The sequence below is a fragment of the Artemia franciscana genome, chromosome 16 (genome assembly GCF_032884065.1).
Source record: "Artemia franciscana chromosome 16, ASM3288406v1, whole genome shotgun sequence".
Lineage (NCBI taxonomy): Eukaryota > Metazoa > Arthropoda > Branchiopoda > Anostraca > Artemiidae > Artemia > Artemia franciscana.
The window spans coordinates 31,128,327-31,143,260 of NC_088878.1; the positions used below are offsets into that span (position 1 = coordinate 31,128,327).

The 14,934-nt window shown below is 33.3% G+C and overlaps 1 protein-coding gene across 1 annotated transcript in view; it reads left to right on the plus strand.

The window, feature by feature from the left end:
- Positions 1-14,934, plus strand: part of LOC136037338 (neuroligin-1-like) — a 228,532-nt gene continuing 213,598 nt past the window's right edge. Inside the window, exons 1-2 of the mRNA XM_065720009.1 lie at positions 1-876; positions 8,708-8,881. Coding sequence (XP_065576081.1) covers positions 447-876; positions 8,708-8,881 — 604 coding nt within the window. The 5' untranslated portion in view covers positions 1-446. The remainder of the gene's footprint in view (positions 877-8,707; positions 8,882-14,934) is intronic.

Here is a 14,934-nt window from a genome sequence, read left to right on the forward strand (position 1 = left end):
AGTTTCTTGGTTATTACCCACAGTTAAAGATTGAGGGCTAGTGTTGAGTAAAGAATACAAGTGTCGGATTTAAAGTGTAAAAGTAATTACAGTTACAATTACTGTTAGGTTATGGAAATTTCTAGGAGATTTCTTAGAACATGAAATTGATGTTCTAGTCGGTTTTGAATCAGGCAGTTATTTTGGAATATATTTAATCTTCAAGAACGGATAATGAGGATTTGTTACTATAATATTTTGGCGGATAATACAATCATTTAAACCAGGAGACTCCCGCTGAAAAAGATGATACTACCGAACAATTAATCCAAAAGAAATAGCAATTCATTAATTAATATTAAATTTAAAGATACCCTAACTGAAAGGAAGTTCTGTTTGAAGTACATGGTGTAATTTTAGCTTGAAAAATATGAAAGCTCTACCAAATAGATAAAGTGAACAAACAAATGAAAATGAAGACATGTTGGATTATTTTTTGCACAATAATTTCCAGTGCTTCAGCCTTCGGCTCATGGAGCTTATATCCAGGTACCCGTTTAGTAACCACAAGAAAAGGGGTAGTTCGAGGTATACAAATAAACTTCAAAGACAAGAATCTTGCACCAGTTGAGGCATTCCTTGGCATACCCTATGCTTCTCCTCCAGTTGGAACATTGAGATTTATGCCACCCGTTACAGCCCCACCGTGGCGGAATGTGCGAACTGCCGATAAACTAGGGCCTGTCTGCCCGCAGCAGTTTCCAGATATATCAAATGAAACAGCGGCTTTGAGTCGGATGCCAAAAGGCAGATTAGAAACCTTGAAGAAAATGCAACCATTTTTAAGACATCAATCAGAAGATTGTCTTCATTTGAATATTTATACTCCCTTTGAAGGTAAGATGTCTTCTGCAGGGCGGAATATATTCAGGATTAAGAGAATCGACAGAAGGATTTTAATCTCAATATGTATTTCCCTATTCGGTTGGAATGTGTTCAGAAAACTTTCGGTAATCTCAAAAATAAGATATTGTATAAAAATGACACACACAATCAAATTTATAAACAATCATTAAACTTGATATCTAAAATTAAATATAGCAAAATTTATGGAAATTTTTTTTTAATTAATACAATATATTTTTGTCATACTAAATTTGAAAATTTTCTATCTCAGGTACAATAGCTTGTTTCAAAGTTCAGTCATTTTCAGAATCCATTACCACTCTTGTGAAAAAGAAATTTCTACGTCTTGTATAGTAGATAAAATACTATTTCCTTCATTAAACAAGAGATACTGGATTTTTAATTTTATGCGTTACATGGCAGGAGGAATCGTAATCCACCAAGAAGTCTCTAATTGTTCTAAACATTTTTTTGGTGTGTAATTGATTTTTTGTTAGAACATTTATGTTTAATAAAACTTATTGATATAATAGATACAGGCAAATATCATTCTCATAGGCGAATATCAAATAGCGTAGAAGCCCAAGACAATTTAAACAAAGACAAAGTAGAAGTAATAGGGAAATTTTTTTTCAAGACAGCAGAATTCAATTCAGTTGGATATTTCGGCCCTTGATTCCAAGGGCCATCTCCAGCACAACACGAGAAAAATATATATAAACTTACATTAAATGTGAGAATTATTACTAATAATGTTTTTAAAAACTTTTTAAAAACAACCCTAGGATCCTTATTTCAACGAAGTTCAACCAGGACTATTTTCAAGACAATTTAGTTGTGGTCACAGCAAGTGTAGCACACGGAGTGTGTTGTGCTCTGTAACTAAAGGATATATCCACCCTTTACATCATCCATCTAGCCATTTATTAAACCAAAATTATGATATTAAATAAACTTTATATTAAAGGATAATTGAAATTTACTTAAAGATGGAGAATTTTTCTCAGTAAGAATTGCCATGGTCATTACATTTATAAACCAATGAAAAGCCTAAGAAAATTTCAAAACGTTGTTCTGGTAAATTTCAAAATGAACCTCAATCTCAGTTTTGAAATAATACCAAAATTGACTTCTTACTTTGCAAAACTAGAATTTTCAGACGGCAGAAACATAAAAGGCCCAAAACTTTCACAGGGAACATAAACCCTGGCACTGGCAACTCTGTTATCTTTCATGTAATACAACTTCATTCTATCAGCTGAAAAAGTAATCGAAATCCACAGAAAAAGCTCCTATCAGATGCCGTGTGTCTAAAACCTTGAAATCTTGTGTTTCATCCTCCATAGCTTTATGAATTTTCATCCTAAGTATCCTCACCAAAATTCTTCCTTCCCAACTATTTGAAGTTGTTTTTTCAACTGAATGTAAGGATCAACATTAAAACTTAAAACAAACAGAAATTCTTAAGTATATGATGGGGTTCGCTCCCTAGTCAATACCTCGCTATTTACGCTAAAGTTTGAATTTTGTTCTATTTCTTAAAGAATGAAACCTGAGTCACAAAGGCCGTCTAATTAGAATAGATAGCTCTTTTGAAAGTACAATAAAACTTTAGCGTTGAGAGCGAGGTATGGATTAGGGGTGAAGCTCTCTCATATACGTAATAATTTCTGTTCGTTTTAAGTTTTAACGTTACTCCTTACTTTCAGTTACTTTCAAGAAAAAATTAGTTTTTTATTTAATTTCTGATCTTTTTTAAATGATGCTAGGTAATCTTGTGCCCCTTTTATAGAAATGTTCCTTCCCCCTTGAAAACATCCTCCATGAAAATATCCACGTAATCCCTTCCTCCCGACACCGCCACCAGAAAAAAATCCCTCCTGAAAACTTATCTATGCTACCCAATAACCGATACTACATGTAAACAATGGGCAAAGTTCATAACTTGCAGCCCTTCCCCTGGGATATTTGGGGGATTAAGTCATTCTCAAAGACATAGCTATTGGATTTTTGACTATGTAGGACATAATGGCTATCTCAAAATTTTGATCAGGTGACTTTGGGAAAAAATGAGCAGTTGACCTCCAATTTTTCCAGTCACTTAAAATGGACACTAAAACTTTTAGTTTCCGTTCTAACGAGGCCTCTCACAATATTCTTAGGACCACTGGATCGATACGATCATCCCTGGGAAAAAAATAAAATAAAGACACATCCCTGATTTTTCTTTTGAAAAAAACACAAGATTCCACGTTTTTGCAGATAGGAGGTTTTAACCTCTACATTTGGGTTTTCTAATACACCGAACCTGAGGGTGTGATTTTTATTCAGATTCTATAGATTTTAGGGGGTGTTTACCCGATTCTTCTCAAATAAGGCACATCTTCTCAGGCTCTTAACTTTTGATGGGTAAGACTAAACTTGATGAAATTTACATATTTTAGATCAGCATAAAATCCAATTCTTTCGATGCATACATTGTTGTCAAAATTCAGTTTTTTTAGAGTTTCAGTTACTATTGAGCCAGATCACTCTTTACCTACAGTTGTTTACCGTGAACTGTTGGATCTAAATCGTCAAAGCGACACCTCGATTTTGGAACATGTTGTGTTGCAAGTATTTTGATAAGCTCTCCTATAAGTTCATATTCATACTTCAGTAAAACAGTTCAAAATAGGGATGAAACCTTTTAATTGACAGTGAACAAATATAAAATTATTTAACTGGATATTTCGAACACATATACAGTGTTCATCATCAGCAGTAAAACAAAAAGACATGAAATCTTGTCTCTTTCATGTCTTTTGGTTTTGCTGCTGATGATGAACACTGTATATATGTTCGAAATATCCAGTTAAATAATTTTATATCTGTTCACTGTCAATTAAAAGGTTTCATCCCTATTTTGGGCTGTTTTACTTTCGTCATGGAAAGGCAGTGTGGTCTTTGAAGTTATCTATATTCACACTTACTGGCTAATCGAGAACTGTTGCTGTTTTTTTTTTCTATACTCGTCTACCCAAGTCTGTATCCAGGGAGGTGTTTAGTTAATTTGAATCCCCTCCCCAGAAAATATTTTTGTCTGACTCGTAAAAACGTATCAAAATGCAAATAAACAAGTTTTGGGTACGTTTTTGGAGTTCTATTGCGTAATCAGCACCCTCCCCCTCCCGAATAAAAATGCCCCCCCCCCCAAAAAAAAAAAAAAAAATATTGGATGCACCAATGCCTCTAGCTTATCTAAATCTTTCTTCTTACAATCTATTTATTTCTCTAATTTTTACAAATTGTCTAAAATTACTAAACAAGACATGAGTTTCATGGCAGCATACACAGCGAAGGTCAGGGGTGACATATACGAAAGCTGATGGTAAAAGGATGAAGAATTAATTCATTTCCAACAAGAAAAGAATCCTGTAAGACAACAAATCAGTGCAGGGCTGAAAGATTTGAAAGGTTACAGGGGAAAATATCAAAAATTTATCTATTAGCACAACATAAAATAATGGAATTGGTTTAAAAAGGAGAAAAAAGAAACACATTTACTTACTTACATAAATTGGGGTTAACAGTTGACATAGGAGACATAAGAACAAATTAAAAAACGAAAAAAACTTCCCTTTTGTATCCTTTATGTACTTTTCACGTTCCAAGTTGTACTTAAGGGAAAGTATATTAAAATCCTTTTGTTTTTTGAAGTACCTCTCTTCCCCAAAATTTGAATAGAAATTATCAACAAACTTGGATTTTCAAACCGCTCTTAGATTCATATGTGTAAGACTAGTTTTACTGATTTGACTCCGAATCGGCGTTCTTTTATATTAATGTGAGCACATAAGAAGAAGAGGTATAAAATTATAGAGATGTAAAATTAGATATAGAAATGGATGATAAATATATAACAGACTATAGATAAGTTATAATAGGTATACACAGATAATAGATATATAATAGATAATAAATAAAAAAAATAAGCATAGAAATAAAAATGTAATACAGATTTAGAACTAGATTTGGAAAAAATCTAGAATTTGAAAACAACGGTGTCAAATTGCGTTTCCTTAGCTTTTGAAAACGACTTGCTAATGCATGTTTTTGAGTAATTGATCATTGTGGAGGATGGATCCCATTGTCTATTTCATCTTCCATTAGGTCCATTAATACAAAGTACTTCTTTCTTCCTATATCCCCTAGATACAAAGAAGTACGTTCATCCCTTTAAGTAGAGATAACATTGCTTATGGCTAAGATCTATCTCTATTCATGTCATTTTCAGACCGCTATCGCTGATAGTGATAAGCCTTCGCTCCAGAAATGCCGGCTTCCATTGAGTCTATTGTCTTGATTGGTTGTCTTCTGAAGTCATTACTGAGCTGCAGTGTCTTTTCTGGTCGAATGAATCCTTATTGAATTAAGGAAAGACCTTGTTTTTGGTGGGATAAATTTTCTTCTTTCCAGTCCTTAGAAAGGCCTTCATTTTTACTTTCAGTAAAAGTGAGGCGATTAACCAATTCTCTCGCTCGTTAGTTCTTTCTTTTTTAGATTTTTTTTTTTTTTTTTTTTTTTTTTTTACTGATTCCTTTCGTATTCTTAACTTTTCGGTAACCGTTCGGTTTAGTGATATAGTTTTTTCTTATGCTGATAAATCCAGAACTTCGCCTTATTGATATTAAAAATATTGAAAAGAAAAGGAACAAAGAAATTAAAATTGTAAACAAGGTGTTGCTACAAAATTTTTTAACTTAATTTTGAAGAGTAGAAAATATAGGATTTCAAATCCTATATTAGCCCACACTACTAGATCTGACAGCTCCTGGTCCTCACCTAATACTAAAGTTTATAAGTTAGGGGCTTTCGCACTAGCGTTGACCAAATAAAGAACAATCCGTCTTCTATGGTTTTCTTCTGGTTTATTTACAAAAACGTCAGTCGTAAGACCTCGGAAGGGCAATACATTTATACAATCAAAATTTTAGTTTTAATTCCATTTTTGTTGGTTCAAAAGGAAATTTGGTTCTGCGGATTGAATTGATGGGGATCAATGAAAGTCGTAGGGAGGGTATTTACACTATCAAATTTAAGTCTTAAAGTCAGTTTTATGGGGGGGGGGTCAAGACCGGCCTCCCCACGTTTTTATCCTCAATTTTCGGGACTCACTAAGGCTTTGGATGAAAAGTTTTAGATATTCTATACACTCGGAATGATTAAAAGTTCGAAAAATTGCCTCCAAGAGGGGGGGGGGGTCATAATTCATATAGCCCCTAGGGTAAGGGATTCCTATTTTTCAATTGGCTGATACTTCACATACATCTGATTAAAAAGTATTAGCGTGTCACCTTTTCCTTAATACTATTGTAGAAAGGTAAAGGTGGAGGTTTTACCTAAGGGTAAATCCTGCATATTTCTAAATATACCCAGCCTTCATAGACTCATCTCAATAGAAAATGTTAACCTGTCGCATCTTTCCAAAGGTGAAATGTCTAAAGGAATTTTCATTTAGATGATTTTAGTTAGAAATTAGGCCAGTGACCCCTCTCCCTACATCTCCCTGGGTGCCTTCTCATATACTACGGTCAGACAAAATTATTTTTACCGATCCAAAATAAATATGCCTTTACGGAGGGCTTGAACAAAACACCACTAGAGCAACTGCCTTAATTAATGTAAATTTCAGATTTTTCCCTGAAAAACAGGACTTTTCACCTTTTTAATTTAAAAGTTGGGCATAGTTACATTTTGCTTTCAACGAAATCAAGCAAATTATTTTCAATCTGAGGGTGTGAACCCCTATTTTACTCCAAAAAACACTGTTTACCCAATGGCTTGGTTTTGGTAAAACTTGGTATGAGGCAGTAATTTTGCCAAAAGGTGGACAAATCAGTTAACAAATCTTTGCAGTTTGATTGGCTTGTTGCTTGTTGACTTGTTGCTTCTTGTAACAAGTAATAAATCAGTACTGAGTTACTCACTTATGAGTTACTCACTTCATATTAATAGTTTATTGATATCGGTGGTGGTTTTTCGTGTGTTTAGTTTATTTCAGTTTTTTAATCTTTGTTTTGTTCTGCACTGAAGACGCCTCGCTTTAAATAGGCAAAAGTCTCACGTCGTTTTGGTTTTTTATCTTTTCTCTACTGGCTGTAGTCCCGTTTTGTTTGTAATCTTCATTGTGCAAAATTCTTTTGCCTTTGCTTTTCCTTTGCAATTTATTGTTATTTTTGGTTTTTCTTGTTCCCTGCCTTTTTCTTTAGCTGTTGAGGGTTATTTTTCATCTGGTGTAATTTTTCATGCCTCAAGGATATTACCAACACTGAGGACGGGGAGCGATTTATGCTCTTGAAACGCATATAAATATCGTCTCACTCACACGAACTTATATAAAACTTTAAAAGAATTTTATCAAACTCATAACTTATCTAGATCGTTTTTTTTTCAGGCAAGGAAATCCCAGGGTTTCAATTTTCAAAAAAAAAATTATGGAAAAAAATATACAGGTGCTTCTTTAAAGAGAGTAAATAGATATAAAGCTTATACTACTGAAAGACTTTCTCGGCCTGATTAAAGGAGACAATGGCATTGAAGAGATTAGGCTGGATATTCTACTGTACACAAGAGCTGGTTATTTTTACTCTGAAATTCAGGAAAAATATGAGCAACATAAACAGATATTCAGCTCGTGATGCCATCTCCTCTCTTCTCCAGCAGATTCCTTCTTAGAAGAGAAGTACAGAAAAACTCGCTCAATTCCAGTTCTACCCCTTCCCAATTGACGTCCTTCCTATCAAGACAGAGACTAACAAAAATGCATCGCCGACCGCAGAAGAAGACGACAGTTTTTTTTTCTCGACACAACTAGGCCTCGTGTGAACTCATCAAGTCAAGATGCTAGCTATATAAGCACTGCCAGCTTAGCAGCCAAAACTCTCTAGGTATAAGAGGAGATGGTTCCAGTCTTCTTGAGCGAGAGACAAAAATGGCGAAAATAATTCTAAGCCGCTAGAATTTTGGACTGAATCCTTGTACAATTACCCTGAGTTAAGTGAAATTGCTTGTATACATCTTGCAGTGCCAGGAAAAAAACGAAATATCTGTTAAAACGGCCGTTTTTTTTTAATAAAAACAGGCCCTGTTTTTCGTAAAAAGAAATGGAAAAAATGAAACAGAGTTTTTTTTTCCGTGTTTCTGTTTTAGACAAAAACAGAAACGGTACCGATCCCCTAATTCCCATCCGTTCCCTCCATATACCTGATAACCAACAAGTATGTAAAACTGATCTCACTTACGAAGTCAAAGAGCTACTCTGGGTGTTGCAACACCTAAATGAGTTTCACCCCCATAAGATGCAAGTCCTCAAACCTCTTTCCACTGCCGGTAAACTCTGAGGGACACAGAGCCTGCGACTCCAAATTGCCAATTCTGAAACTACTGATTTATCAAGACATCCTTTATAAGTTTTGCTACATCTCCAATCTCCCGTTCTATTCCGCTCCTTTCATTACCAACACCTGCCAACCAAAAACACTATTTAAAATTGGTCTCGCCTAGAAATCCCATGAACCCTCCTTCTGTCTTGCATCACCTCCATATACACTGCATTTACTAACCATTTATTAAGTATATTACTAACTTTTTTCAATATTCTATTTTTCTAACTGGTCTTCTTACCCTTGTAAATAAATCATGTATCATATTTTAATATCAAACTATATATATATATTGCACAGGGTGATTTCTGTTCTTTTTCAGTTTTATCATTTTTATTTATTTTCATTGGTAAAAGTTGTTTTTTGCCTATTATAATTTACAGATTATTTTTTTGCAGCAGCGGGTGTTCGAACAGGAGGAACAGAATCACAAAAAGCGAATTATCCTGTAATAGTGTATATTCACGGTGAATCTTATAGCTGGGGCTCTGGTAACTTGTTTGACGGATCAGTGTTGGCAAGTGTGGGGCGAGTTGTTGTGGTTACCCTCAATTATAGACTTGGTGTCTTAGGTATGTTATTAATTGATTTTTCCTTCTAAAACACTAATTGATCTTGGTCACCCTGATGATTGGTTGTAAAAATAAAATAGATTTCTATGTTTCCTAAGGTTTTCATATGATAGTCTATCCTCCATCCAAGAGCATGTCGAATTAAAATCAGTGAATAAAACTTGAGAGCAATAGCTAATTAGAAATAAAGCCAAGACAGATGGTCTCTGTGAGAGGCAAATCTGGCTTAACTTTTTCAGAATTATAAAAAAATGATTCATTTCCCATGTGGATAAATATTCTATCCTCCATCCTAGGGCAGAAGTAAGTTAAACATATCTATTCAGGGCAGAAAATATTTGTTTTTAGGACTTTCAACCTGCAATGTCTTGAAAGTCCTTGGCTGTCTTCTTCACAGTTTTAGCTTAAATCAAAATATCATTTGTGATTCCAATGTTACAAAGTTGTTCCAACTTATAATTGGTGCACATAAAGTAACAGAAGAAACGCAGAAATAAACAGTTTTGATCTTAAAATTTTAACAAATCCTTAGTTCTACCCATTATCTAAGCCAAATCACAAATGAGCCAAGTGGTCAAAATAAGGGAGCTATAGGAAATGGCTCCTCCATTCTTCCGTTGTGTTGTGGACCAGATAAAGCCTTTTGACTCAGCAAGTAATGGCTTCCTCATTTCTTATCCCTCTATTCCTGCTGTTAGGACACAAACAGACGAAGTTTCCAGACCCAATTTAGACTCAGCAGAAAGTACGAGTAAGTGACCTAGCTGTTCTTTTAGGGACCTGAAAGTCTTAGTTTTTCAATTAGATCAAATAGTGCGTAATCAGATTTCTTTAAAACTCCAAAAGAAGAAAAAACAAGAATATTTAAAGCCAGGGAAAATGAAAACACAATGCAAATATTTTGGTCGCTTCACCGTCTTCAGTGCAAAACTAAGAAAAGGGACCTGAAAAAAGCAACAACAAAAGCCAAACCGTAAAGAAACGCCACTAAAATAGATGTAAGACGTAAAAAAATTTTTTCAAAAAAAACATTTTTTGAGTTTCTATCTCGTCTCACAATTATTTCCCTCTTTAATATAAAAAATCAAAGAAGTGTTTTTGTTTTAGGGGGATATTACATAGATGCTGCGTTATGCTAAAATAAAATATGCATAAATTACTCATTTAATTTGTTAAATAAATAATAATAATAAATAAATAATAATTAAAAAAATTTATTATCAAAAAAATTTAAATATGCATAAGAAAAATTACAGCCTCCCTTAAAAGAGAATTTCTGTCACACTTATTTCACGATAAAGCAATGTAGCAAGTGAAAACTGGAGAATTTGAATTCATGTAGCCAATAACATCTCAGATTTTGAAATTGCTTTTTCCATTTTGAACCGATTTAAAAATTAAGTTTTCTTGCCGCTAAAAACAAAAACGGTGGCAACTTTGAGGAACCAAGCACAGTGAAAATGATTGATTGTTGATTGATTGATTGATGATTGTTTGATCTTATTAAGTAGAAACTTTTTCTAGTGAAAACTTAAAATTTTTAACAAAGAAGACTTCAATACATTTATGCAGTTTTTGGTAGTTATGTGTGTAAAATTTGTTATGAAAAAAAAAGTGTTCAAAAAATATTAAAAATAACATTTCAGAAACTAATGGTAGCAAATAGCGCTGGAAGGCGTAATTTTCCTACTTAAATGTGGGTGTGTTTGAGATTCAACAATTTATTAACTTTAAATTATTTAAGATGAAACGCTTCATCAAATCTAACAAATTAGTCATGCTTCCTTATCTTGACGGTTCAAAAGAAACAACACTAACGCAAATTCGAAGCTTTAGGAAAGTCTTCATGATTTTGAAACTTCTAAACTATAAACCTTAGAAAACTGTATTTGACTGTTAGGATTTATGTTTTAAAACCTTAAAACATTTAAATTCTAATAGTTTTAATTCTCGAATCTGACAAAGACAGTATTAAAAAACGAAATCAGTTATCATATTCATTTAGTCGGGTGATAAATCTAATTAGCTTAGTTTTCCGAAAGATACGTTTTTCAAAGAAAAGTAAAAGTGCTATATGAACTTTTATGGTAAGCAGAAATAAAGTTCTATGATAATTAAAACTCAAAAGAACCAGAAATTACTATCAGTGACAAAATGCAACCCAAAACAAACAGAAATTAAAATAAATAATCACATCAAACACAAAGATAATAGACAAGGGTATAGATGAATAAACAAATCCAAAAACCAGCACGTACTAAAACGAATAATGAAGTCAAAATTAAAATGGACATAAATTATTGCTAAAAGGAGTAGGGCTACTTTCCTTGACTAGACATCCTATGGACTTTTGTATTATTTAAATAAAAAACAAGTTTTTTTAAATGAAAGTAAGGAGCAACATTAAAACTTAAAATGAACAGAAATTACTCCGTATATGAAAGAGGCTTTTCCTCCTCAACGCCCCGCTCTTTACGCTAAAGTTTGACTCTTTCTCTTAACTCTACTTTTTAGAACAGTAAGAAACTTTAGCGTAAAGAGCGGGGCGTTTTTCATTGGCATGATTATAAAAGAAAAATTTTAAAGCAAAATTAGTTTCCAGTAAAGTACAAATGACGTAATAGCTTTCAGCAGGCCAAAGGAAGGGGTCATAACCCTAATCCTGTCTTAATTAACTTGTCTTTGTTTTAACTTTAACTCATTATTCATTTTAGTTTTTACTGTTGTGGGATTTTTTTTGTTCATATTTTTGTTCATAATATTCTTGTGTTTGATGTGATTATATATTTTAAAATTTGTTTGTTTTGGTCTTTGCTTATTCATTGAAATTAATTTCTGGTCAGTTTAAGCTGAAATTGTTACAGAAATTTTTATCTGCTTGTCTTATATTTTCTTTTGATAATCGGCTTTCATTCAGTTTTATGCTCTTAGCCTAATCTTAAATATTAAGATACACCATTTTTACAAACTGGACACGCATAGTATCTTTTGATTTATTTCATCATCCCCTCAACATTCAATGCAGGCTTTAATTTAATACATTTAGTTCTTCCTGAGATATTGTAAAAGTGATCTTTTGGCAACCTTGATACATTATTCAGTTCAACATTCCCCTTGCAATTCCCTGAAAATCTGATAACCCCCTTCATTACTGTGATATTTCAGATACATCGTTCTGACTATGTAGATCCACTTTGTCTGTTGATTTCTTTCGTTATTTCCATCAATACTCCCTGTAATTTTCAATTTAATACTGTTAGTCATCCCTGAGATATTCCAAATACCTTTTTGTTTTAAGTTCAACTTATTATTCATTTTAGTTTTTACAGTTGCAGGATTTCTTTTTCTTACTTTTCCTTCATACTATTCTCGTATTTGATGTGATTATTTAATTTAAAACTTGTTCGTTTTGGTCTTTGATTATTCATTGAAATTGATTTCTTGTCGATTTAAGCTGAAATTTTTACAGAAGTTTATATCTCCTTGTCTTATATTTTCTTATGATAATAGGCTTTCATTCAGTTGATACTCTTAGCCTTAGCTTAAATATTTAAGATACACCACTTTAACAAACTGAATAGTATCTTTTGATTTATTTCATAATCCCCTCAACATTCAATGCAGGCTTTAAGTTAATACATTTAGTTCTTCCTGAGGTATTGTAAAAGTGCTCTTATGGCAACTTTGATACATTATTCTGTTCAACATTCCCTCACGATTCTCTGAAAATCTGATACCCTCCTTCATTCCTGTGATATTTCAGATGCACCGTTTTGACTATCTGGATCTATATTATATCTTTTGATTTAGATAATTATTTCCAACAATATTACCTGTAATTTTCAATTTAATGCTATCAGCCATCCCTGAGATATTCCAAGTACATCATTTTGACAACTTGGATGCTCATAGTATCTTATGGTTTATTTCACCATTCCCCTCACCATTCCCTGTATTAAGTTCACCATTGAACCCAATACACTTAGTTGTTCTTCAGATATTTCAGACTCACCATTTTCAGAACCTTGGTACACATAGTATCTATTGATTTGGTACAACATCTTTCTAAATATTCCTTATAAGTGTCGAGCTAAGACCCTTAGCTGCTCCTGGATATTCCAGAGAAGACTTTTTGACAATCTTTATGCCTATACTGACGTTTCATCAAATTAAATTTCATCAAATCTAACATCCCTCGGCATTCCTTGAAAGTTTCAACTTAATACCCTTAGTTGTTACTCAGGTATTCAGATACAACCTTTTGAAAACCTGAATACGCTCAATGTATTTTGGTTTAATATAATACCCCCTCAATATTCTCTTAAAAGTTCAACTGAATTTCTTTAGCTATTTCTAAAATACTTCAGATACGTACTTTTGACAGCCTGGATGTGCATTGTGTCTTTTGGTTTATTTCAACGTCTCCCTCAACATTTAATGAAAGTTTTAACTTAATATTCTGACCTGTTCTTTTAGCATTTCGCAAGACCCTATTGTTTATTATAAACATATGTATAAACAAGTGTCAAATGGCATTATTTACAGGCCTTATCAAAGACCTCTTGGTGTTACGTCATCCCTTAAGGCATAACTATTGGAGCTTTAGACTATTTTGAACAAATAGCTATCTTAAGACCCCAAACATTGTCTAGCCCTCCAATCACTTTTTACACTTAAAAAAGGGCAATAGAATCTTCAATGTTCAATCAAATAAGCCTACTCTGAAGTTTCTATGGCAACGCCTCCCCTATGAGTTTTCTCTGAGGTTAATGGGGGTGGCCCCAGCTGATGCGTCTCCGAGGCCAAAAAAAAAATAACAATAAAATAAACACTGAAGGCTTGTGGCTTTTCTCTACTGACAACACTAGACATTGCTTTTGATAAAATATATTACGGGCTAAGAAACAAATAAATAACGTATGTTTATAATTATCCAAATGTCTGAGCATCAGTGTTTTACCTACTTAACAATGGAAATATTTTTTTATATCTTGAATTTAAGACATAGACAAAAATGGAATTTTATTGTGAACCTCAACTTATATTCAAAATAAACAAAATAGAACGTGTTTATATTGAAGGTACACTGGAAAATGTAACGTTCCAAATCTAGAACTTCCCTTCTCCGCTTGGTTAAAAACGCAATTTATTCATGTTGCTATTTCGAACACATAGAATCTTGAATTATAAAATGCTACTATTACTACTAACAACTCACTGAAGTACCAAGCCGTCTGAGGCTTACGCAGCTACACACGCTCCTCCTCTCCGTCCCTAAAAAAATAGTTCATCTTATTCTTTAAAATATACTATCAATTGGCCAAAAATCCTGTCTTCCCAACAAATTCTAAATCATCTTAACCCCCCCCCTTATTCCTTATAAAGAGAAAAAGAACATTCTTAAAATTCTGACTCGGTCTCTAAGGCGTAAGACGGAATTGGTCAAACTACTGAACATTATAGAGAACTATGTAGAATAGGATATGTTCCATCCGAGTATAAGACATTAAATCAGCTACGATAGGACAAAATAGTCTACTTTTATAACCTAAAATTTAAAATGAACAAATTAGGAAAGCCGAAGCAGTTCTTTTAATTTAGAATAGATTACAATTAAGGCGAGATCATTCTTTTTATTCCAAAAAATATACAACAAATATACACATGATACTGATAGTCTGCATAAACCAAACGACCAATATCAAATACTCCTCACAAACCTTTAAAGCCAGCAGTGCAGGGAGAAAGAAAAGAAAAAACGAAAACCAAACAAAATACAAAAAAGAAAATAGCAATCGACTACCCACCAGTGACAATCTGCTGAAGACCCAGCCAAAGAAAAGTAGTGAGCACACAACTAAACTACCTTCTACTCAACCACCATAACTCGTCCACTAAAGAGCGCAAACACCGTCAAATTGACTACCAAACAAATGAACAGAAGAGGCTCATTTGATTTGAACTGTATAGTTCTAGTTTCTTTTAATAGTCAAACATGATGGAGAGCAGCTAGACCCCCTCCCGGAAATCCTCTTTTCCCACAACACACTCAG